This window comes from Rhinolophus sinicus, chromosome 14, assembly GCF_057876585.1.
Source record: "Rhinolophus sinicus isolate RSI-liver-muscle chromosome 14, RSI-T2T, whole genome shotgun sequence".
NCBI classification, from domain to species: Eukaryota; Metazoa; Chordata; class Mammalia; order Chiroptera; family Rhinolophidae; genus Rhinolophus; species Rhinolophus sinicus.
This window is the reverse complement of record NC_142514.1, coordinates 64,252,758-64,276,160: the sequence shown is the minus strand read 5'-3', so window position 1 is coordinate 64,276,160 and position 23,403 is coordinate 64,252,758. Positions and strand designations below refer to the sequence as shown.

The window sequence follows — 23,403 nt, the reverse complement described above, 5'->3', positions numbered from 1 at the left end:
ATGGTTTTTGAATAGTAGCTATTGTAGTAAGTTAAATGGGTAAAATAAAAATTTTTACATCACAGAAATGAATAGAATTGGTTAAATTTTCCATTTTTCATATGATCATATAAGATAAAAGAATCTTAAAGAAGAAGAATCAGTATATGTAGTCACTCCAGGTATTTTGATCTGGCTCTTTGGAGATGGTTGAAAATTATACATTGTTTTAGAAACAGACAGGAAAGATTCTACAATTTTTCTGATTCAATCAAGCCATTTCATATAACGAGAAGCAACCTTATCATTAAGAATGTCTAAGATTCTTTATCAAATATGTTCTAGGTTCTCTTAACCTCTGAGGGGGGAAAACATGGAAATAATGCAAAAATATAAAAGCAAATGGAAAAATATGGGCAAATGGAGTATAACAATGTTTGTTTTCCTCAGATTCAGGTACGCCTGGATCAAAGAATGTCACTGAAATTTAATAACTATGTTAAAAGTCTAACATAACAGTGGTGATTTTTATCTGTTAGACATGTGACAGGTGTGAAACTTAAACCAATACTATTCTAAATAATTAAAGCACAGTCAGAGATCATTTTCTTTACATTATGTCTGTTATCTTTACCACATAGGAAGTAGTTAAAATTTATCAGTTAATGGTTCATAGTAAATTTTATGGTTTTACTAATTAATTTCAATTTGAGTTTCTTTCAAATAGTAGGTCCTGGTATTGTGATAATTGAGTGTTTCAAGTGCATTTTAGACTAGATAACTTAAATAGCTTTTCATATCAAAAAATGTATATTAGGAATGATTAGAAAAGTTAAAAGTGAGAGTTTATTAGTTTCTACCTTAAGGATTAAAATTGGTAAGTGTAGCTTTTACTAGGTTAATATATGTCTTAAGAATTTAAAATCTTATAGAATAAAGAGTAAACAATAGAATTCCTGATTAAGAACAGTAAAGTAGAATTGGCTCTTAGATACTTTTAAAAGATCATTAAATTTAATTTTTCTAATTAATTAGGTGTCTGAGTGGTCCTGCTTCAATCTTTTTCAATCATCTTAACATTAAGTAAAAATACAAGTTATATTGACATCATGTCTAACATACTTTACTCATCTGAAAATTCATATTATTTAACTGGACTTCATTTCTTCAATATTATTCCTAGCAAAATCATGAGATTCTCCTTAAATAATTCAGTGCTTATATTGTTCTTGGTGTCATTGGGATTCAATCCTTTGAAATTATTTAATGGAACTAAATAAATGATTATATAGTAGGTTTTATATTTTTAGGGAAAAAAATTCCACGCTAACTGTATCATCTGCACTTACAAACAGTTCGATCCAGCTGTGAAATTGATTGTTTTTACATGTGGTCTCTGTAGGGCCCAAGGGGGGAACAAGGCGAGAGAGGAGAGCCCGGAGCAGAGGGATATAAGGTAATCACTACAAATTTCACACCTTGCTTCTAAGTTCAAATAGGGTTCTTTGTGGTTCTGCTCAGTTTCAAATGAAAATAAGCATCAGTGAGATAATTACTAGTAGTGTCTTATGTTTTTGATCCTGGAAGAAGTCTAGCTCTTTGTACTTTCTGTTCCTTCTTTCTAGAATCATCTTTGTCTCCTCTTATTGCTGCTTTTTTCTCATCCTCAAATCTTAGCTGAAATGTTACCTTCCTAACAGGTTTTCTCTAACTACCCTTTTTATCCATCACTTTATATCATATTCCTCGATTTCCTTCATGACATTTAATGCTATCTATAGTCTTACCACTTTTTTTTTTTACACATTTGTGTTTGGTTGTTGTTTATTGTCTATCTTCCCCCACCAAAATGATAAAAAGACTTTGCCTGTCTGTTTCATCAATGTATCCCCAATTTTTAGAACACAAAGTTCCTGGTATATAGCAGGAATTCAGTAAAGAATTGTCAGATGGATGGATGAATGTCATTATGTTCTCAAGCTTTATGCCAATTCTTACCCTCTTCCATTCTTAGAAGGATTTTATGAGAACAACTTCATCAGCCAAAATTAGACTGTGTAGAATTTATTCAGTGCCATTTTTTATTAGCACAGTTGTGTTGAAGGTGTTCTGTATTCCTGCCTTATATCTTTGCCCTTTCTGTTTATAATGTCAATTGCTAAAAAACATCTGCTAACTCTCTCCTTATATTTCTTGTCTGATTTCTTTGCTCCCAGCATTCTCTGCCTGCTCACAATATTATATAATCTTTAGTTACATAAATTCTATCTATCTTTTATAATCTAGTTCAAACTCCCTTTCTCCTGGACTACTCTAACATCGATATTTCCCTCTTCTGTAAATCTATATTTATTGTTTACAGAAGTTATTCAACACAAATATTTTATCATCTTCTGTTGCTAATTATTTTGCTAATTATTTTTTACGTGCAAATATTTTAGCTCCCCAATTTTGAATACGACTTCTTTCTTTCTTGTACAATGTCTTCTTCTAAGCCCTATAAATAATAGTATATGATATGTGCATAAACATAATTTCATTGTTAATGATGAATTGATGGGCTATTTCATCCAACATACCCCCTCTTTCATGTAAAATTTCTGTGATCATGTCTAAAATGAAAACTTACATGGCCAGATTCAATGGATAGCTAGTAGGTAGATAACTATCATTAATAAACTGATTATGTCAAGCCTGAAATCTGAAAGATCAACTTTCACTTTTTTTTTTAACTTTTACTTTTTAAAACTCTCTTTGAAGCAAATGTTCAAGGTAGTTCTATATGTTTGTGAAATTGATGACCATCTTCTGTTTCCAATTTACATAACATTTGTATCTACAAGTGTTTCCTAATCCAAGGAATCCAGTGGATTTACTTGAAATTAGCTTTTCTTTGGGTTGAGAAGTGAACCCACTGCTTCCAGCATAATTTGAAAAAGCTTCTTAAACTTCCTTTGCTTTTTCTGTGCATGACTTTTCTACACATTCTCAGGAAAATCAGATTCTTACAATACATATCTTCTTGTGGTTTCTAACAACTATAAAACATTAGGTACCTAAATCAGCATATTTACTGCAAAAGGTTAACTATTCTATTGAAAGAAGAAAAGTCTCTTCACCTGGCTAGCAGAAGAAAGACCCTTCCCCATTATTCTGGATAGTCATACATCTTTCTGTCTTACTCTATCCTGTGTCCTTAGGCTTTAGGGGTCATTTTACCATTTGTCGATGGTTCTATTCCAAACACCCATCATGTGCCAGATAATCACACTAATGTTACTGCTTAGAAATATCAAAGTCAAGAATATCCTCACTTGTTTCCTGCCAGGCTTTCCCAAGCACAAATTTAATTCACATAGGGAAATTATGCTTTATTTAGAGTTGGATTACTCTGTTGTAACCTCAGGTTATATTTTTAAATGCTTGCTTTTCTCTATGGATGCTGTATATACTATCATTTCATTCTAGTAAACTCTTGGTTAGCATTGTCACCAAGCTTCTCTTTATTGTGCTAAAATACACATAATACAAATTTACCACTTTAATCATTTTAAAGTGTACAATTCCAAGATATGTAGTACATTTACAATATTGTACAGCCATCACACACTACCTAGTTCCAGAACATTTTCATCACCCCAAAAAGGGAGCCCCATATTCATTAAGCAGTCACTCTCTATTTCTCCCAGCCTCTGACAACCACTACTCTGCTTTCTGTCTCTACTGATTTATCTATTCCGGATATTTCATGTAAATGGAATTATATAATATAGACATTTTGTGTCTGGCTTCTTTCACTTAACATAACGTTTTGAAATTTTATCCATGTTGTAGAAAGTATCAGTACTTCATTCCTTTTTATAGCTGAGTAATTGCCAACCTTTTTAAAAGCAATTTTCCATTCACATATATTCTTAAAATTCTGGTGAACTCATAATTACCGTGCTGGGGGGGAGAAATGGAGTGGATACTGTAAATTTTGCTTCCACTTGTCTGTGAACAATTGGAAATTTTTTTTTTAATCCTTCTCACCATTCCTTGTTCTTTTTCCCTCTTGAAGAAACTGAAAATTATCATAGTCAAGTGTCTTACTCATTATCTCCAATAATTACTTACTAAGCATCATTATACGTGGTACATTTTATGTGTTACATATAATAAAATCTCTGGCCATTCAGCATATATAAGAGTGTCTGCCACAGGCCAGGAATAAAGCTGGGTGCCACTGGATACCCCAGACACAGTCCGTGCCTCCATACACGTCACATATTGAAGACATACAGAATAAGAACATTTCATCAGTAGATAAACAAATACAGTAAATTAAAGCTGTCATCCAGGAAACTATGCATCATGTAGGTCAAGATAAATTCATTTGAGGCTTGAGAGAGTCAGAGGACATGGCGGGAATAAGCATATTATACTGCCAACATTTACTTTTTAAAGGAATGAGCAGAAACACGCAGACACCCAAGATTAAGTCAGGCTAAACATGTGTGAGACAAAGCCCTAGAAATACGTTGAATAAATTATATTCTCCCTCAAACTCCTTTTCACTTTGGTTTGGGCAAGGCCATAGAATTTTTTTGCAGACAATAAAATAACTATAACTAAATCTTCACTTGGCCTTCACTCCTTCGCATTAGACACATACATCCAAATAGCTATTGGACATCATCACAGGTATGCCCCAAACCATAGTATCATCATCCTCGCCAAATCTGATTCTCTTCTTTTAATGTCCTCAAGACAGTGAATACCACCAGGCATCAAGATAGCCAAACGTGGGGCCGGCCTGGTGGCTCAGGAGGTTAGAGCTCTGTGCTCCTAACTCCGAAGGCTGCCGGTTCGATTCCCCCATGGGCCAGTGGGCTCTCGACTACAAGGTTGCCAGATTGATTCCTCGAGTCCTGCAAGGGATTGTGGGCTCTGCCCCCTGCAACTAAGATTGAACACGGCACCTTGAGCTGAGCTGCCGCTGAGCTCCCGAATGGCTCAGTTGGTTGGAGCGCATCCTCTCAACCACAAGGTTGCCGGTTCAACTCCTGCCAGGGATGGTGGGCTGTGCCCCCTGCAACTAGCAATGGCAACTGGACCTGGAGCTGAGCTGCGCCCTCCACAACTAAGACTGAAAGGACAACAACTTGAAGCTGAATGGCACCCTCCACAACTAAGATTGAAAGGACAACAACTTGACTTGGAAAAAAAGTCCTGGAAGTACACACTGTTCACCAATAAAGTCCTGTTCCCCTCCCCCAATAAAAATCTAAAAAAAAAATAGCCAAACAAGTAAACGAATTCTCCCTCTCTCCTTTCTCTTCTCTCTCCTCTCCCTTTTCTCTTTCTCTCCTCTATCTTATCATCTTTTAAATTCGATCGGCCACTTCTTTTGATCTTTTAAATATCTCTGGAATCTAGCCACTTAGCTATACTTTAGGTTAGGCTTTGATCATTTTTGTGTGAATTGTTTTAATAGTTTTCTAACTAGACTCCCTATCCACAGTCATAGCCCTCTTAAATCCATTCTCCACTTAACATGTTCTGTCAAATGAATTTCCATTTATTCCCCCATGCTATTCCCTCTGACAGAATGTCTGCCTTTCACTTTACTGCCTGGAACACTCATCCTTCAAGATTCAGCTTATTATCTCTTTCCTTATGAAGTCCTGTGCAAGCTCTCCTCAGCCGTCCAACTGATCCCACCACTGATATCATCAGGCAAAATGAATCACTTTCCATAACCTTGCCTGCATAACTTTATAATATTTGCTACAACATATTTAATTTTTAGCACTACAGATGAAAAAAAAAATGGTCTTTATCAGTATTTATTGGAATCGAAAGGATCAGAAGAATTATAGTGAAACTCCTAGAAAGCAAGTTTGTTTTTAGTGAGATTTGTATCTAGATTTTACAAATCCAAAAGCACAGTTGGCTATTCTATGATCATTCTAAAAAGGTCTCTGTAAAACTAGAGACAAGCGTGGTGGCAAAGCCATAAATTGGCCATCTTAGTTTTGAGTTTTGTACTTTGCTCATATGCTCACTCTCACTTCACTTTGTAACTCCAGCTTTTACCAATCACTTCTGTCCTGAGTCCTGTTTAATAAGTGACCTATAATAGTCATATTTATTTATACCAAGCTCCCTCTTGATTGACTTGATTCTGTTATTTGCTGACTCTGCTCATGTTTTGCTGGTAAGGGTCATGTGTGGTTATGGTTTTCTCTTTAATTATGGCCATGTGCTATAGAAAGCTTTCCAAACTAGACTTTCTCTCTTGCCACTGTTTACTCCCTTAAACAGCATTCATTTCCTTTATCAGGAAGTTGAGTCTTAAAACCATAAACATTTGCCTCACAGAATGCAAACAAGAAGGCTTCACTTGATCTTTCTGTAAGAATAAATATTGTTAGTCTATGTATGCAATCCCTTTTTCCCTAGCCCAGAAACATAGATGGTCCTGATAACTGTCTTCCCTATGACATTCTTTCTCTAATAAACAGAGAGTATGAATAAAGGAATCTGAAGTGAAGAGAACAATAGGGAAGGGGATAAAAGAGGTTACATGCAGAATTCTTCATGCGTAACTCTCACCTGAGACGGCCCTGGGTTGTTGTTAGTTTCTGTTTACACACTTGAAAAGGGAAATGTGGTAGGTCAGCATTCCTTCTTAGGAGAGCTAGGATGATGACAGATTGCTGAATGTTAGAGTCACTTGATATGTCTTGGCATTATATACAGTAACAACTCCAAGTCTTCCACCCAGTAAATCTATCCAAACATCTATGAACTTAGTTTGTAAAAATGGAGACCATAGGTTGAAAAAAGAAATTTGTTCTCAAACTCTTTATTCCTTTTGTAGACAAAAAAACATCCAACCTAGGAGAAAGCTTATAAGAGCTTATTTGAGCCAAACTGACAACAAATGCCAGGAAGCAAAATCTCAACGGATTGAGAAAATGCTCCACAAAATGGTGGTTTGCAGTTTATTTCATACATAGAATCAAAGGTGGAGGGTTACATGAAATTCATTGGTGGAAGATTAAGGGGGTGGTAGAAATCAAAGTGGGGAAATCTCTGGGATTGGATAAAAGTAAATTGGAGAGACAGATACTCCTTTTACATAGGTGAGTACAGGATAGTTAACAGTTCACTTTTTATAGCACATAGAGATGGTAATCGGGACAAGAATAATAATGAGGGATTCTGTAGTTTCCTGCTCTGGTGGGGGATGGGGGGGATTACTGACATTCCATGTTAACCTAGGTGCAAAAAGAAAGTAGACAGGCTCACTTAGGGTAAAGATTGACTTTTGTCCAGGAAGCTACAGACTAAAGATGTGACTTCCTGCCATGGCCCACCTTAGTTAGGAATTTTTATGTTCACGTCATCCTATGTGGTTATTTTCAGTCTCCTGAGCTTGTCAGGTTTAACATGTGGCCCCTTTTCTGTCCACACTTTGGTTACTTACTATATTGGTTTCCTGAGCCTGCCATAACAACTTACCACAAACTGAGTGGCTTAAAACAACATAAATTTGTTTTCTCACAGTTCTAGGGACCAGTAATCGGAAATCAAGATGTCAGCAGGGCCCTGCTCCCTCCCTAGGCTCTAGAATAGAATCCTTCCTTACTTTTCCCAGTTTCTGGTAGCTGACAATGTTTTCTGTGGCTGTATCACTCCAGTCTCTTTGTCTGTTTTCACATGGTCCTATCTTTCATTGTTTGTGCCTATCTGTCTCTGTGTCTCTTATAAAGACTTGTCAGTGGATTTAGGCCCACATGGATAATCCAGGTTAATCTCCTTTTAAGATCCTTAATGATATCTGCAAAGACCCTTTTATGAAATAAGATCACATTAACAAATTCTGGGGATTAGGCCATACCGTGTTTCCCCAAAAATAAGACCTAGCCAGACAATCAGCTCTAATGCATCCTTTGGAGCAAAAATTAATATAAGACTGGGTTCTTGCTCCAAAAGACACATTAGAGATGATTGTCCGGCAAGGTCTTATTTTCAGGGAAAAATAGTAGATATCTTCTGGCAGGCCACCGTTCAATTCATTCCATAAATCTACATGGAAAAACAAAACAAAACAAAACTCTGCACTCTTTCTTAATCACCATAATATCCAGTGGCTATTATGTTCTATATTATTGTCATAATCTCTATCATTTTTAAATTGAATTTTAAAACAACTTTTCTACCATTTTAAATGATACTACCCTCTTTTCTAAGTCAGATGTCTCTAATTACTTTAACAATATAATCTGTTCTATTCCTAGGGTCATGTGGGTACACCAGGGCCAAGAGGCGCCAGTGGACAACAAGGGCCCCCAGTATGTTTTAAAAGCATTCTTTGTAATTCTAGCATTTTTCAAAAAATAATATTAATATATTGTATTTGGTCTCTGCTTCATATGTGATTTCTGTTTTTGTTCCCACTATAGGGCGAGCCAGGTGACCAGGGCGAACAAGGACTAAAAGGAGAGAGAGGATCTGAAGTAAGTTGAAATAGTTTAAGGCAATCTGAAATGTATTGTCTTGAGAAAGCAGTGGCACGAGGAGTTGCTCTTCGTTGCAATTTAAATGATCATTCATCCTTTCAGAGCAAGGATCACCATAGGCTTCTAAACACGGTATCTGTCAGTGATTGTGTTGAAACATGATTATTGATTATTTTATGTGATTTGACTGCCACCCAAATTCCCCTTTACCCGCAGCCTACTCTGACTTTGTGAAAACTGCCTAACTAGTCCCAAACTAATTGGGACTAGTCCCAAACTAATTGTCTCCTTGGGGTTTCAAGTAGAAATACCAATAAGCCTTAGAATCAGCATTGAAGAGTGAAAACACATCAATCACACTTATTTAGTTGCTGTAATAAGGTATGGGCAGAAATAGCTTGTGTGACACAATCTCATGATTGGTTTAAAATATTTTTTTTCCGTAAGAAATCAATTATTTGTTATGAAACAAACTAAAAATCTGTTGGCTGATTGAATTTAATCATCTCTTTCCCTGTATATTGATAGATGTTGTCTCAACTTTATGTAACAACTGGCTTTGTAATTTGTACCATCAGTTCCTTGTTTCCCTGCTTTTCATGGCATCCTGATTTTAAATTTGTAAGAAAATATACTGTATTTTAATAATAAATTAGGTGAGAATAGATAAAAAGTGATGAGTTTGAGACCATGTTTCTCCTAATTTGTTAAGCATTCTTCACCCATAATTGTGTTTTCCATTTGTGGGAATAGGTAATAAATTGGGCTGAATCTGATATTACGTAGATGTTAACTCACCTGGAAGCCATTATGAGTAGTCTTGGCATCTATCTAGTAACTCCCTGTCAGGTTCTTTAATAAATAAGAACTTAAAAATAATAAATAAAAGTATCCCATTGAATGCAAGTCTTAATAAGAAAAAAATACAGAGAAAAAAGGCAGTTGTCTCATTCACTTTAGAATTTTAAATATCCATGTTAAGAAAAGTAGAGGAAAAAGCTATGAACCTACAACACTGCTACTGCTTTCATGTATGTTACTTATATTTGCAGTTTGTGCCCAAAGATGCAAATGTTTTCCCAACATTTGACTCTAAAATTTCTAATCTTTTACAATTAGTACTTTCATATTCTCAATGTTTTCTCTTTCCTTTTTGACATACCTCAGGAAGAAGAAATGTTTTGATGTTTATTAGTTAAAATTATGTCAATGAAAATCAAATATTCTTACTAGACAACTGAATCTCCAGCCTACATTGTCAGTTTTTCCTGGTTTTCAGAAGTGAAAGGTGCTGAGGAGCCATGGTTTAAACTCTGTCTAATCCAGGGGGACTAGTTCTTTTCCTACTTTAGGCAATGCTTGTATACTGTCCAAGGTTATGTTAAAAAGCCTCTTAGAATTTAAAATAGTAATAATTGCTACAAGGATAATCATTGACTCACTTAGGGACACCTTCATTGGCCAGGTGGATCCTGTCCAATTGCTGTCATCTTGTTTTTGCAAAGCTTTAAATGTTTTTTAGATTTGGAAATGGCCCTTTAAAATCATGTGGACAGCTGATCATTTTTCAGATGAAGAAATTTAAGGCCCAGAGAGATTATGAGTTTCCTAAGATCACAGAACTAGTTAGCAATAGAACCAACACTAGAAACTTAATTTCCTGACTCTCATTATTATATAAAAGCCTTATTACTTTGAAACCTGATTAATTTTACTTAACCAACTAATTCATCCATTGGGCCCTCAGACGTGAGAATGTGGGCAACTATAAAGAAAAAGTTAGAGCAAGTCAAAACCAAATGCAGAACCACTACATTTTTTTAAACTTATGTAACATAGATGTAGTGAACTGTCTTATAATGGCTTTCAAAGACTTAGACTCAAGCCAAAATTTTATTTTCTTCCTAAAACAAAATTCCAGATTTTAGGAAATTGACATTTCTTGGTTTAAAAAGAGAGAGAGAGAGCGGGTATAATTCTGCCTAACTCTCTAAATCTATGTTTGCATTTTAACGCTATCCTCTCTAACGAAGTTAGAACTAGTAAAATATTGAAATAACCATCCTTCAGCTTCATTTAAATAAAAAAAAACAAGGGTTTGGACTGTAGTGGCAAATTTAAAAATGTTCATTAACCAAAGAATCAGACTACCTTCTCCAGTAGTCTATGAGCTGGTACAATCCCAATGAACAGAAAGCTGTTTTAAATGGATCTGATTTCAAATGGACCATTCTTTTTTCCAAAGCTAGCCAGAAAAAAAGAGAAAGCACCATTTTTCATACACTCTGAAGACTATATATAAAATTCATTTGCCTTTCCTATTACAAGAACAGAAAAGTCTGTTGATTTATGAGGTACTTATATTTAAATAAAATAATATGAGTAAGTTAAGTTTGAAAGTAGAATACTTGTAGTTTTATTATATTTGAATTCTGGGGATTGGTTGCAGTGACTTTTTTTTTCCTTTTTATGATACCAACTCAATCATCTGCTAACACCTTATATGACAACATATTTTCTTTGTCTTTGGCCCAGTCTGTAATTTCTAACTAAATAGACCACCTCTATGTAGGATTAATGTTTAGCAATGTTTGGCTATTAATTTAGTTATAACATTGAAACTTTTTTGAAATGCACAAATTCAAAAAAGTACCAATGTTCTACACTTTGTTGATCTTTATGTATTTAAATCCTCCATTTTAAGACTGTTTTTTTCTAGATGGCTTACTTCCTTTTAGTTAAGGTGGCAATAATTATAAGAAAATTGTTCCTGAATTGAACATAAAAAACAGCAGAGACTATAGTTTTGTTATTTGTTAAACACTTTGCGTGTTCAACGGATAGTTTTTGTCACAATTGTTCTCCTACAACTAGCAAAATACACTTTAAAAATAATTGTCATAGTCACACTTTTCCTTTAGTCTTATTCTATTGGGAGCCACTTCCTGTTTTCCACTCAAGTCTGAATAACATTCCACTTGTCATGATGATAGACCCATAAATGTAGATTTTAGTGCACAATATTTAACTTTTCTGAAATAATCCCCAACAAATGTAATTAACTGTGATGATTTATGAATCTATTTTTATTTTGTTATTTGAATGTTTGGATTAAAACATTCACATACATATGTAGCATATCTGAACCTTAAACCATAAATTTAGGTATACTCAAAGTATAACTTTGCTTATGTTCTTTATAATGGAACACTACATCTGTCCTGAATGCCCATCCTCCCTGGTGGTAGAAACCTAATTGGTGGAAATTGTCAGTTAAGAGCCTTTGACTCCATCCACTCGAATATCTTGTGTTTGATTTAGAGTTTTCCCCATTCCCTCTCTTGTCAAGTTTGCAGTTACATTCTGGGTGGCAATGGTAGGGAAGGGGATTGGGAAGTGAGATTGGTCTTCAGTCATCATGTATTCATACTAGCATCCACTGAAATTCACAGCATCTTTTTGGCCCCCAGTTGCCATCATCCCCCCCCCCCCCATTTACCTTGGCATCTACTTTGACCCTCCTGACAGAAGTTCTTTGATCCACATTGGCATGTACAGCTACCTTCTCATCTCAGGTATAAAGTCTCCTTAGGCTTCTTAGGGCTATATGCTTCTGTTCTTGGCCACATGGAAATAATTCTGCTGCTCCCCACACCACGCCGAGTGCTTGCAGGACTCAGACTTTCTGAAGCTCATTGACCTAGACCTCTCACACAGAAATTTCTACTCTGTTGCTGACATTCAGTGCAGCTTATGTGTACTTCTCAATAGGGACATTAGTCTCTCTAGCCGTCACCTCTGTGCCCAAATCCCCAAGCTCGTCTGAGAGTATTATTGTTTCTACCCACCCCAAGTCTTGATGGCAGGGTAGAGTAAAGGGTTCTTGTCAAAGATAACCTGGCAATATTAAACAGTCATGCTTCTCTACTGCTTTTCTTCTTACCTTTCTCCAAGTTGAAGATCTTTATAGCCTCTTAGGTAGGACAATTTTTCTCTTACATTAATATAATTCTTCTAAATCTGTTCTTTATGGCATAGATTCAATGAATTGAATCCTTTATAAGTTTGGATTTTGATAATCAAAGATAGACTTTTAATATTTAAAAGCTTTTATATTTAAAAAATATAATCTTCTCAAAGTATTATATTCTTAAACTATTACTCACTATGATTTTCAGAGGACTGTTTTGAAATTCATAAGCTAAGGAAAAGTCTATTTTGAAAATCAGGAATCTAGAACAGATATTACTACTTTGCATTAAAAAAATACTATGAAGAAAAGACCACACTGTTAGCACAGTTGAATATTATCATGACTCATATACAATTTAATTAGTACTATTTAAGATACCTGAAATCAGAATTTTTTTCAATATTTAAAAGTCTTTACTTATTTTACTTCTTTTGAAAGGTATATAATATTATAGGGATCATATGTTCCAGAAATTTTATATACGTCAATTAAACTAATTGTAACTACACTATCCCATTATCTGGTTTCTTTACCTTTAGAAAGACTACATTAGCGACTTTTTAAGACAAGTAAAATAGTTTTCAAAGTTGGAAATAGAACCCTTGACCCATATATCTCCCCATTATCAAATTCTAACAAAGTTGGATTTTTACCTCTTATATAAAAAGCCCTTTTTCTCTGTGACTATAGTAGATGTACTATTTCCTCTTAAAATGTTTAAGCTTATTTTCAGAAGATGTGATATCCTATGAAATTATTTTGTTGTTGTCAAATTGAATCTTTGGCAGAATTTATCTTCAGATTTGAATAGCTTAGCATCCCATTTTGGTGGAATTTATCCTGTTTGTGAGAACTTTTGATGACTTCTGAGAAATGTGTCTGGTAATGACAATATGCTTCTTCTTCTTCTTCTTTTTTTTTTTTTTCCTAACTAGGTTACCTTTTTCCACATTTTCCTTTTTAAAATAATTTTAGGATATCATCAGAATAATGGCATGATATGCAAGGGTAAAGTTCCTAACTATCCTGGCAGAGCAGTGACTGCTGAATCAATTATGATTTAAAACATCTCACACATGGAAAAACAAACAGTTCCCTGGGAACTGTTCTTCTCTATGCATCCAGATAGCACATTTTAAGTTTGTTGGGTCATGTCTGTCACTACACTGTAAGTGCCTCGTGATCAAGAACTTTGACTTTGCATTCCCAGCACATAACAAACTCCCTGCTACATACTACTCAATAAATGTGTGCTGAATTAATTAAGTAAGCACTTAGCCATTTTCAGTCCTGCCTGAAAGAGGGGACATTATAAATAATCTATTCAGCTTCCTCTTAGAACTCTGATTTAAATTCTTAAATAATAGAATTTGGAGCTCACTGGAAATTCATAGATTATCTGATCAAATTCTCTCTGTTTCATTTGAAGAAAATGACTCTCAGGAAAGTTAAATGTCGATCTCAATGAGCTACACATAATAGGAGTACTTGCTGTAGCATCCAGGTCTCAGGGTTCTTTTCTATGCCTTCAATTTAATTAAGTTTATTACAATCAATTGACAACTCTGCTTTACCTTTTTAGGGTCCTAACGGGAAAAACGGAGCTGCTGGTCCTTCTGGGAAACCTGGGATTCCTGTAAGTAAAAAGTCCTTTTCATCTTTCTTGCTTTTCTTAATCCAATTGGCAACTTTTAGCAAGCAGAAAAGATTGGGGCCAGTTATGACAAGTGTTGGATAAATCAGATTGTCCTCAAAAAAAATTTAAGCCCATGCTGGAACACAGAGGGAACAAAATATGACCATTAGCTCAAAACCAAGCTTAGTATTTAAATGTAAGTCTCTGCAATTGAAGGATGATATTTTCCAGTGTCATGGAGCCCTGTTTGAGGACTCATGCTACTCTCTCTGAGGGTGAACCACTGAAAAACAGGGACCTTGGAATCATGACTAAATGATTGGTGACAAAGGTCAGAGATCTCCAGGCATGAATAAAAAAACATGAGCTGGATTTTAATTGAAAGATTCAATGTTTCATGTTCCTGGTAAATAGAATGGAAAGTCTTACCAAAAAAATTTTGTAACCTGTTCATCATAGAACAAAAATAATTTTACCTTAGCCATCAGTTTCCTCCTCTGGCCAGGCAAATAGGTATCGACTGGCTTATTAGCAAAACCTTCCTGCTCCTCTCCACTAGCCAAGGGCTGATGCCTGCTTTGGGAGGCCTGTGTTGGTTCACAGAAAGTACAGGAAAGGAACATAAATTATAATACATTCATATGAAATTCCTACAGATAAAATCTAGTTGCCCAAGATAGAAACAAAATGTTTAGACCTTTACTCAGTCATGTAATTATCTAATTCAAAGTGGCAACAAAAAGAGCCATGATTTTGTTTCTTTGGAAAAATAATGTGATATGAGGTTTTGTAAATGGTGAATGACAGCCTGTATCCTAAGCTGGCAGGTGCACATAGCTGATCTTTTCTCTACAGCTGGATAAAGAATGGGCACAATGAGAAATACCAGAGAATTACACTGAAGCTGAAACGGTCATACAGTAAATTGCTGATTAGCTTGACATTTTTGTTTAGGGAACTTTTAAGACAGTCACCTGTCTGATCTGTTGAATCCAAATAGTAAACCATTAAAGAACCCAGGAAACAGGAAAATTTATCCTCAGACGAGTATTAAAAATGTAAACATTCCTCCCCATAAATATACAGGTATTTGTCATTTAATCAACTGGTACAGCAGCTCTCTATAATCCAAGTAATTTTTAATTACCAAGGGACCTCCAGGCCCACCCGGGCCAAAAGGCATGCAAGGATACAATGGAGCAGATGGCATTTCAGGAAACCCTGGAAAAGGTGGCCTACCAGGAAAACAGGGACTTCCTGTAAGTAGACTGAATATCTCCTTGCTTTTTATTCTTTATGCATAAGTGTCTCCTTGCTAGACTATAGATATTTTGGCTATCTTTCTTAACTTTTACATTGGCTCAAATGAAGCCAATCATTCCTTTAATAGCTATTTTGGAATTGTGTTTATGATTTCTAGGAAGTGTCAATGAGTATATTATCTTGGCTATTTTATATCTAATAACCCATATTTTTAATAATTTTTACACATATAAGAGCTTATAAATAAGAATCATAAAGAAGCAAAATATTAGGTGCTACACATCTTGGCTATGTTTTGAGCTTATCAAATGTCTTAAGCCACCTTTGGAACATTTAAGTCTTGGCAGTAATTTAGTTACTGTATCAGAGTCTAACTAAAAATAAATGACACACTCAAATGGGGCAATTGAGGAGGGTTCAGTAACCTTACAAAGATGTGTGCGAGGCTAAGAGAAACCAAGAAGAGATGCTGAAAGATGCAAAGACTTGCAACAATGGGGAAACATTACAAGCCCTGGGCCTGAGACGCAAAGGGAAAGGGACAATTATCAAATTACAGAGAAAGTACTTATTGCTATATGAGGGAGTTATTTAGTAGGAGTTGAGACTTTCATTAAAAGGATTCAGCCAATCCACTGCAACCCAGCAAATAGAGAGCCAGCAGAATAAAAATTCCAATGTCTTTCTCCTGTTTTCCAGTCCCCTGCCAGTATGTCTCATTAGCCAAACTCAACCAAATAAGGGTGATAACAGGACCAGTCTGCCCTGATGGGGAGGACTATTTTATCATTGACATTGTTGAGAATTACCAGTGTATAATGATGGGAAAAAAATTGTATTATTATTTTAAAATTATATTACCTGCCAATGCACTCCTTTAAAGCCTGTACCAAGACTGGGTTCCTTCCCATCCACTTCCTCTTGGTATGTCAGTGACCAGTAGCTAGAGGGTAAAGGAACCTGCTGGGTCAGGATCAAGAGGGCAGAGATTAGACCTAGAAAGGCAAAGAGAAGACATCCAGCCAGTTGCATTTAAGTTCTCATATGTACATGGTCTGGAACAGTGGTCTATGCCAGGTGTCAGCAAGCTATCTGTATGTAACTCTATTGATTTATTTAATATATCACTATCAGTATCTTTCCTCTAATGAAACAAGTACTTATGTGTGCTCTCATGTCTTTTTTTTTTCAGTTTCAGGTGTACAAAGCAGTGTAATAGTTAGACATTTATACCCCTCACAAAGTGAGGGGTATAACCTCCCTCTCCATGGGCAGAGGACATGAAGAGATATTTTTCTAAAGAGGACATACAGATGGCCAACAGACATATGAAAAAATGCTCAACCTCACTAATCATTAGAGAAATTAAAATAAAAACCACAGTGAGATACCATCTCATGTCCTTTTGATTCTATAAACTACTCTTCACCTTCATCATTTTTTGATATTGCCTTGATTTTTTTTCCCTTTTTTTGCAAAAGTACAGAAATCCTTTATAGTCTTTTCTTATTATTAGATTTACTGAGGTGAAATTGGTTAATAAAATTATATAGGTTTCAAGCGTATAATTCTATAATACGTCTTCTATGAATTGCACAGTGTCTTCACCACCCAAAGTCAAATTTCCTTCCATCACATATATTTGACTCTCTTTACCCTCCCTCCCTCCCCGCTTACCCTCTGGTAACCACTAAACTTGTCTGCGTCTATGAGTTTTTGCTTGTTTGTTTGTCTTGCTCATTTGTTGCTTTCAGTTTTATATCCCACATATGAGTGAAATCATATGGTTCTCAACTTTTTCTGTCTGACATTTCGCTTAGCATGATAATCTTAAGATCCATCCACGTTGTCACAAATGGCAGTATTTCATCTTTTCTTATGGCTGAGTAAAATTCCATTGTATATATGTGCCACATCTTCTTTATCTAATATCTATCAAAGGACACTTGTTGTTTCCATGTCTTGGTCACCGTGTATAATGCTGCAGTGAACATAGGGGTACATGTATCTTTACAGATAAATGTTTTCCGATTTTTTAGGTAGACACCCAGAAGAAGAATTGCTGGGTCATATGGTAATTCTATTCTCAATTATTTTGAGGAACCTCCATACGATTTTCCATAGTGGCTGTCCCAATGTACATTCCCACCAGCAGTATATAGGGTTCCTTTGTCTCCACAACCTCTCCAACACTTACTATTACCTGTCTCAATAGTAGTCATTCTAACAGGTGTGAGATGGTATTTCATTGTGGTTTTGATTTGACTTAGTTTTTATGCATTCACTTTCTCTTTTTATTTTTAAGAGAGTAGTAAACTTAATTAAGCTATTTGTTCACTATTACTTTCAGTATCTCTTGTAGGATCTCCTATGTTTCTATTATTATTTGAGTTCTCTCTCCAAAAAGTATTTTCAGTGTAGGTATTGTGAGGCAAACCTTCTGAGGACTCATATGCCTACAGATATATTTGTTACCCTCTCATATTTACAAGACACATTCAGCACTGTACTTGAAGTTCTAGTCAATGTAGTAAGGTTCTAGTTCGTGTAATAAAAAGAAATAAGAGCCACCCAGATTGGCATGGAAGAAATAAAACTGTCTTTATTCACAGACAATATGATTATCTATGTAGAAAATTCTTCAGAATCTACAAAAAAAAAAAACCTAATTAAATTTAGCAACATTACAGTATGCAAGACTAATATAAAAAAATAAATTGTGTTTCTAAATACTAACAATGAACAATTGAACAATCAGAAATTCTCATTTAAAAAGCAGTACTTACGATAGTGTCAAATTGGGATAATCTGACTTCCCTTCCACCCCCAAAATGTGCAAACCTGTATGCTGAAAACTATAAAACATTGCTGACAGAAATTAAAGAAGACCGAAATAAGTGGTGTATATACTATGTTAATGGATCAGAAAACTCAGTACTATGAAGATGTCAATTGTCCTATACATTGACACTATCTTAAAACATTAAATATATAACTATCGTATGACTCAACCAATCCACTCCTAGTCAAAAGAAATGAAAACGTATGTCCACACAAAAACTTGCACATGAATATTCATAACAGCTTTCTTTGTAATAGCCTCAAAATGGAAGCAACCCAAATCCACCAAAAGATAAATGACTAAACAAGAGAATACAATGAAATACTAGTTTGCAATAAAAACAATGAGCTACTGATACATGCTACCACATGAATCAATCTCAACATAGATATGCTGAGTTTAAAAAAAAAAGACAAAAATGGGCATATACTGTATGATTGTACTTATATAAAATTCTAGAAATTGTAAACTAATCTGTAGTGACAGAAAGCAAATTAGTGGTTGCCTAGAGATGGGAGTTGAAGTGGGGAGGTGTGGTAGGATGGCTTACAAAGGGACAGGGGAACACTTTTGGGGGTGGTGAATATGTTATCGTGATTGTGATAATGATTTCACAGGTGCATTATTTATGCTAATTTACTTTATGTCAATTATACTTTACGTAATTTACAATTATGTAAAGTGGTTTCATATGAGGAAGGAGGGAGAGAGATGATACTGAGTGATAAGTAAAAGTTAGTAAATTAAGAATGATAATGGTGGTGGACAGAGGCACAGCATAGACAAAGCTAGGAAGAGCATCGTGTATTTGAAGAACCTGAACGAGACTAGTTGGGGCTAAAGTTCAGTGAGCAAGGTGTGAAGTGATGGAGTTTGATGCTTTTGAGGCATACATGGGCCACATCATGACGGATACTGAAGGACATAGTAAGGATATTGCACATTATCTAAAAACAGTAAGAACCCACTGAAGTTTAAGCTTAGGAGGGACAGTATCCAATGTCACATTTTTAAAGGATTCCCTCTGGCTCCGATATGAAAAATAGATTGGAAGGTGGAAAGTTTGGATGCAGGAGACTAATATTGCAGTGTTCCAGGCTACATATGTTCGTGGTTCAGACTAGACTAGTGAACTGGAAATGGAAAGAAGTGGATGGATTTAGGTGGTATTTAAGAGGTAGCTTTAACAGGCCTTGGTATTTGATTATGGGAGGTAAGGGAAGAAGAAAGATCAAGGATAACTTCCAAATTTATAACTAATCCAAGTTTCTAACTCAGTGCACTGTGGTACCCTTCATTAAAAAAGCAGACACCCAAATTTTATGGGCGAGATTATGACAGTCAAGTGGAGATGTTAAATGAACAATTAGATATTCTAGACTAGAGCTCAGAGAGGAAGTCAAATACAAATGTGAGCATCATCAACATATAAAAATGCACTAATCAGAGTCCTCTTAGGAAGTAGATGGAATACTCAACTGGAATTTTGAAGAGACTATTTAAAGAAATGTAGACAAGGTAAAGGCAGCCAATAAAGGATGTTGGGGAACTTAGAGACTATTAACAGTAGGAAATGGTTACCACTCTTAGACCTGAAAGGTTAAAGGAAAGAAATAATGTTAAGTTGAGAGGTGGACTTGTTGGAAAAGGGGCACCTCACAGGAACTATAATTGAAAGTATGAAAGTAACCCAGCCACAGGCAGAATTCCAAAGCCGGGAGAAATAAATATATTACCTCCCTCTCCTCCCAACTTTTGGGATCCTAGTGGTACATTCCATTGGCCAACCCCAACTAGTGATCAGAAGACAAGAGAAACAGGGTGAGCAGCCCATGAAGGTCAGATTCCCAGAACAAATACCATGATAGAGAATGGGGCAGTGAACGGATTTGGGGAGCAAATGAAGAAAAAACACAAATACCAGGTAAACAATAGAAAGAAGGTCCATAATCAAGCTGTGAGGAATTCTGTCATTTAAAAATCAGGTCAAGGGGGAAAAGGAGACTGTGAAGGAGACTGAGATGGAGTAATCATGATAGGAGAAAAAGAAAGTAATGTCACAGATATATAAGAAAGAATATTTCATGGAGGAGAAAGTCATCAACTGTACCTAATAATTCTGAGAGATTGTGTTGGACATTTGTTTTATTAATTTTGCTTTTGCTATTTTGGCTACTCAGCATCTTAACCCAATTTTTATGTTGAGAAATTTTTGTTTAACTCTTTTTTTGAAATTTGGTGGACAACCAGCTTCTATTACAGAAGTAAAAATTCCAGACTCTAATCTCCCACAGCGTCCTCAAAACAAGGATGTAGGCCCATGACCTAAGCGTAATCATCAGTTTTATTCGCCTGGGCCTTCAAATGGGGTGAAGCAGGGACGTTGGAGATTCTAGCTTCATTTCCTAAGTTATTCTAGTTCTAATTGGGATCACTGAAAAAAAAAAAAAAAAAAGAAAAAAAAAACAGATTCTGAGTCATGTGTCCCTTTACATATGGCTAATATAAAAAGCTCATTGAATTTTGTGATGAAAGAAATTGAAATGAATTAGAATAATGTCTAATATCTCTCAGGGCCATGAAGTTGCATGGTATCTGGTAATGCCATTAGTAAGAATTGGGTATTAAATCATAAATCATCATCTCCCACTTTTTAGCTTTTTGAACAAATGACTTAGAAAAATTTTACATGCATACTTAGAATAACAGAATGTCATAAGTATTGAAGTGTTTTGTATTTATCAAAATAAAAGCAAAATAACTTTTACTGGAGGAATTCCCTTTGTAACCTCAAGGTTTACACATGCTATTATTGGCATTTATTAATATGGAAATATTCTCTACAAATGTTGCTGCTCCCTGGACAATACTTGCTGTGAACGTAAAATGATAATGCTTTATAAGGAACTAGTCTACTCAATGAAATTGCGTAGCAATGGCTAAACTGGTTATATTGGAAAGTGAATTCTAAGCTATTTGCTTCTAAAACCTACTATGTAATTAGAAAAACTACTTAAGAGAAAGTAATACAGTCTCTACATACTAGCAAATTCCCTGGAATATTTTCAGCAAAGGATAAGGACATCTTTCCCTTGGTCTTTTTCTTTTTTTTTTTTTTTTTTTCTTTTTTTTTTTAAATCACGGTACCATGGTGTTTTTGGCTTACGTTTAAAGATTGCTGGATTTTTCCACTGAGAAAAATATTTATTCTGGGATTTCTAGCATTATGCAATTGCCTGCCTGATTTTCCTAAACAATGTTCTTTGTTTTATTTTTTACTTGTTATTTATTTATTTATTTATCTATTTATTTTTTATGTGGCCAAGGAGTTAAAGAATTCCTGGCATATTCATTCTGCAGTTTCAATGTTTCTCCAAGGTGACGATAACTGAAGGACACTATTGGAGAAGCTCACCATTGCCTGTGTGAATTTCCTTCTGCACAAATGAGTGTTTTGAGACTAGTCAACTTAGTACATCTGTTGTGAGCTACATGCTGTTTTCACTGAGTTGGACTTCTGTACAAGCATAGTGCCTCAATCATTTATGAAAAAGGAAAACAACTTTTCCCTGCAAAGATCATAAATCCATTTGTCATCAGAATGAAGACTTACCAGCTTTTTTTTTTTTTTTTTTTTTTTTTTTGTTAATTCCTGCAACTAATAAAATTGGTTATTGGGAAGGCAGAACGGAAACAAAACTAACAACTTGATTTAGGACAAATCAAGGCCTTTCTATTTTGGCTTTGCTGTTTGTCAGGTGAACACAGGCTTAAATGTTGTCAAAAATGAGGTGCTTGTCATAAAAGAACATTGAAAGTTTTGAGTTTTCCACTTGTGGATTGTGTCCAGTATAAGAAGGAAAAATACACTTCATCAGCCCACTCGTAATCCAAGCATAGAGTAGCAGGACCACCATGGAAGCTTCTATTAGAAATGCCAGCAGCCCTGCCACCTGTCTGGGCTGTGGGTTCTCTAGTCTACAAGTTAGTCACACTACAGAAACTTCTGTTTCACAATATTTGGAAGAAAGAAACATGTCTACATTGGCCAGATCTACATTCAGCAAATCCTGTCAACTCTTGATTAATAAGAGGTTGATTATCCAGTTATGGCTTATCCTGATCACCACTGTCTCCCTCTTCCCCTTCCTGCGGTTAGTTTGGCCCATTTTCTGCTCATTAGGAACTCTTCCAGAGTTCAGATGAAATTCAGTCTATTTGGCTGCTTATTAGCAACAAAATGAAAGATTTGCAACAGGATTAACTTTCCTAATTGAATCTTCAATGATTCCCAATCCAATCAAGTTCATACTCTTTGTGGAATGTTTGTTCCTTCATGATCTGGCCACTGTTTACATATCCAGTCTTATACCCTTCTCCTCACGCACGCACACTCTGCATGTCAGTCATAATAACACGTAACAATTAGTAAACATTTACTATGGGTCAGGCAGTATTCAAGATACTCAATATGTACTAGGTTATTTAATCCTCACAAAAACAAAACAAACAAAAAAAAAAACCCCTGAATTAGGTATACCTATTATCTCCAGTTTGCAGAAAGGAAAGCTGGGACTCAGAGAGATGAGTCACGTGCCCAAGGTCATACAGACAACAAATAAATAGAGCCAGAATTCAAAATCAAGCTATCTAGATTCAGTCTGTATTCTTAACCACTATACTGTACTCCTTCCAGTATGTAAGCATAATTACTTAGACATCCCACAAATTCTGTGTATTTCCTTCACTTTCATGTCTTTATTTATACAATTTATTCCCTCTGCTTGGAAAACTCTTCAATCTTTACCTTTAGGATGAACAACTTTTTGATCTCTCAGGACTAAACTGGACTGTTCCAGCCTTTCAGGCGCTCTTCCTTGGACTCTGCAGTCAGAGTTAAGCACTCCAGCTCTGAACTAATGTCTACTGCTTCCGTCAGAGCATGGGTCTCCTGGTGGCTAATTATTTATCTTCATGTCTTTCTCCCCCAAGAGACTGTAAACTCCTATAGGATTGGGATTGTGTTTTATTCATCTTTGTATCCCTAGCATCTGGCACAATGTCAGGCCCATAGAACAAGCTTAAAAAATATTTAAGGAATGAATGTTCTTTACCTAATAACTATGATTTTGGGGGACCTGAAAAATTACGCTATGTTAGCTATTTAACATCTCAAACATCATCTATAAAATGAGTACAG

The 23,403-nt window shown here is 35.4% G+C and overlaps 1 protein-coding gene across 11 annotated transcripts in view; it reads left to right on the top strand.

Annotated features, from left to right (window-relative positions):
* The window catches only part of COL24A1 (collagen type XXIV alpha 1 chain), a 310,376-nt gene that overhangs the window by 235,066 nt on the left and 51,907 nt on the right, over positions 1-23,403 (top strand). For all 11 annotated transcript variants that reach the window (XM_088791263.1, XM_088791262.1, XM_074335082.2 and 8 more), the window contains 5 exons: positions 1,382-1,435; positions 8,268-8,321; positions 8,433-8,486; positions 14,045-14,098; positions 15,250-15,357. In XM_088791263.1, coding sequence (XP_088647389.1) covers positions 1,382-1,435; positions 8,268-8,321; positions 8,433-8,486; positions 14,045-14,098; positions 15,250-15,357 — 324 coding nt within the window. The remainder of the gene's footprint in view (positions 1-1,381; positions 1,436-8,267; positions 8,322-8,432; positions 8,487-14,044; positions 14,099-15,249; positions 15,358-23,403) is intronic.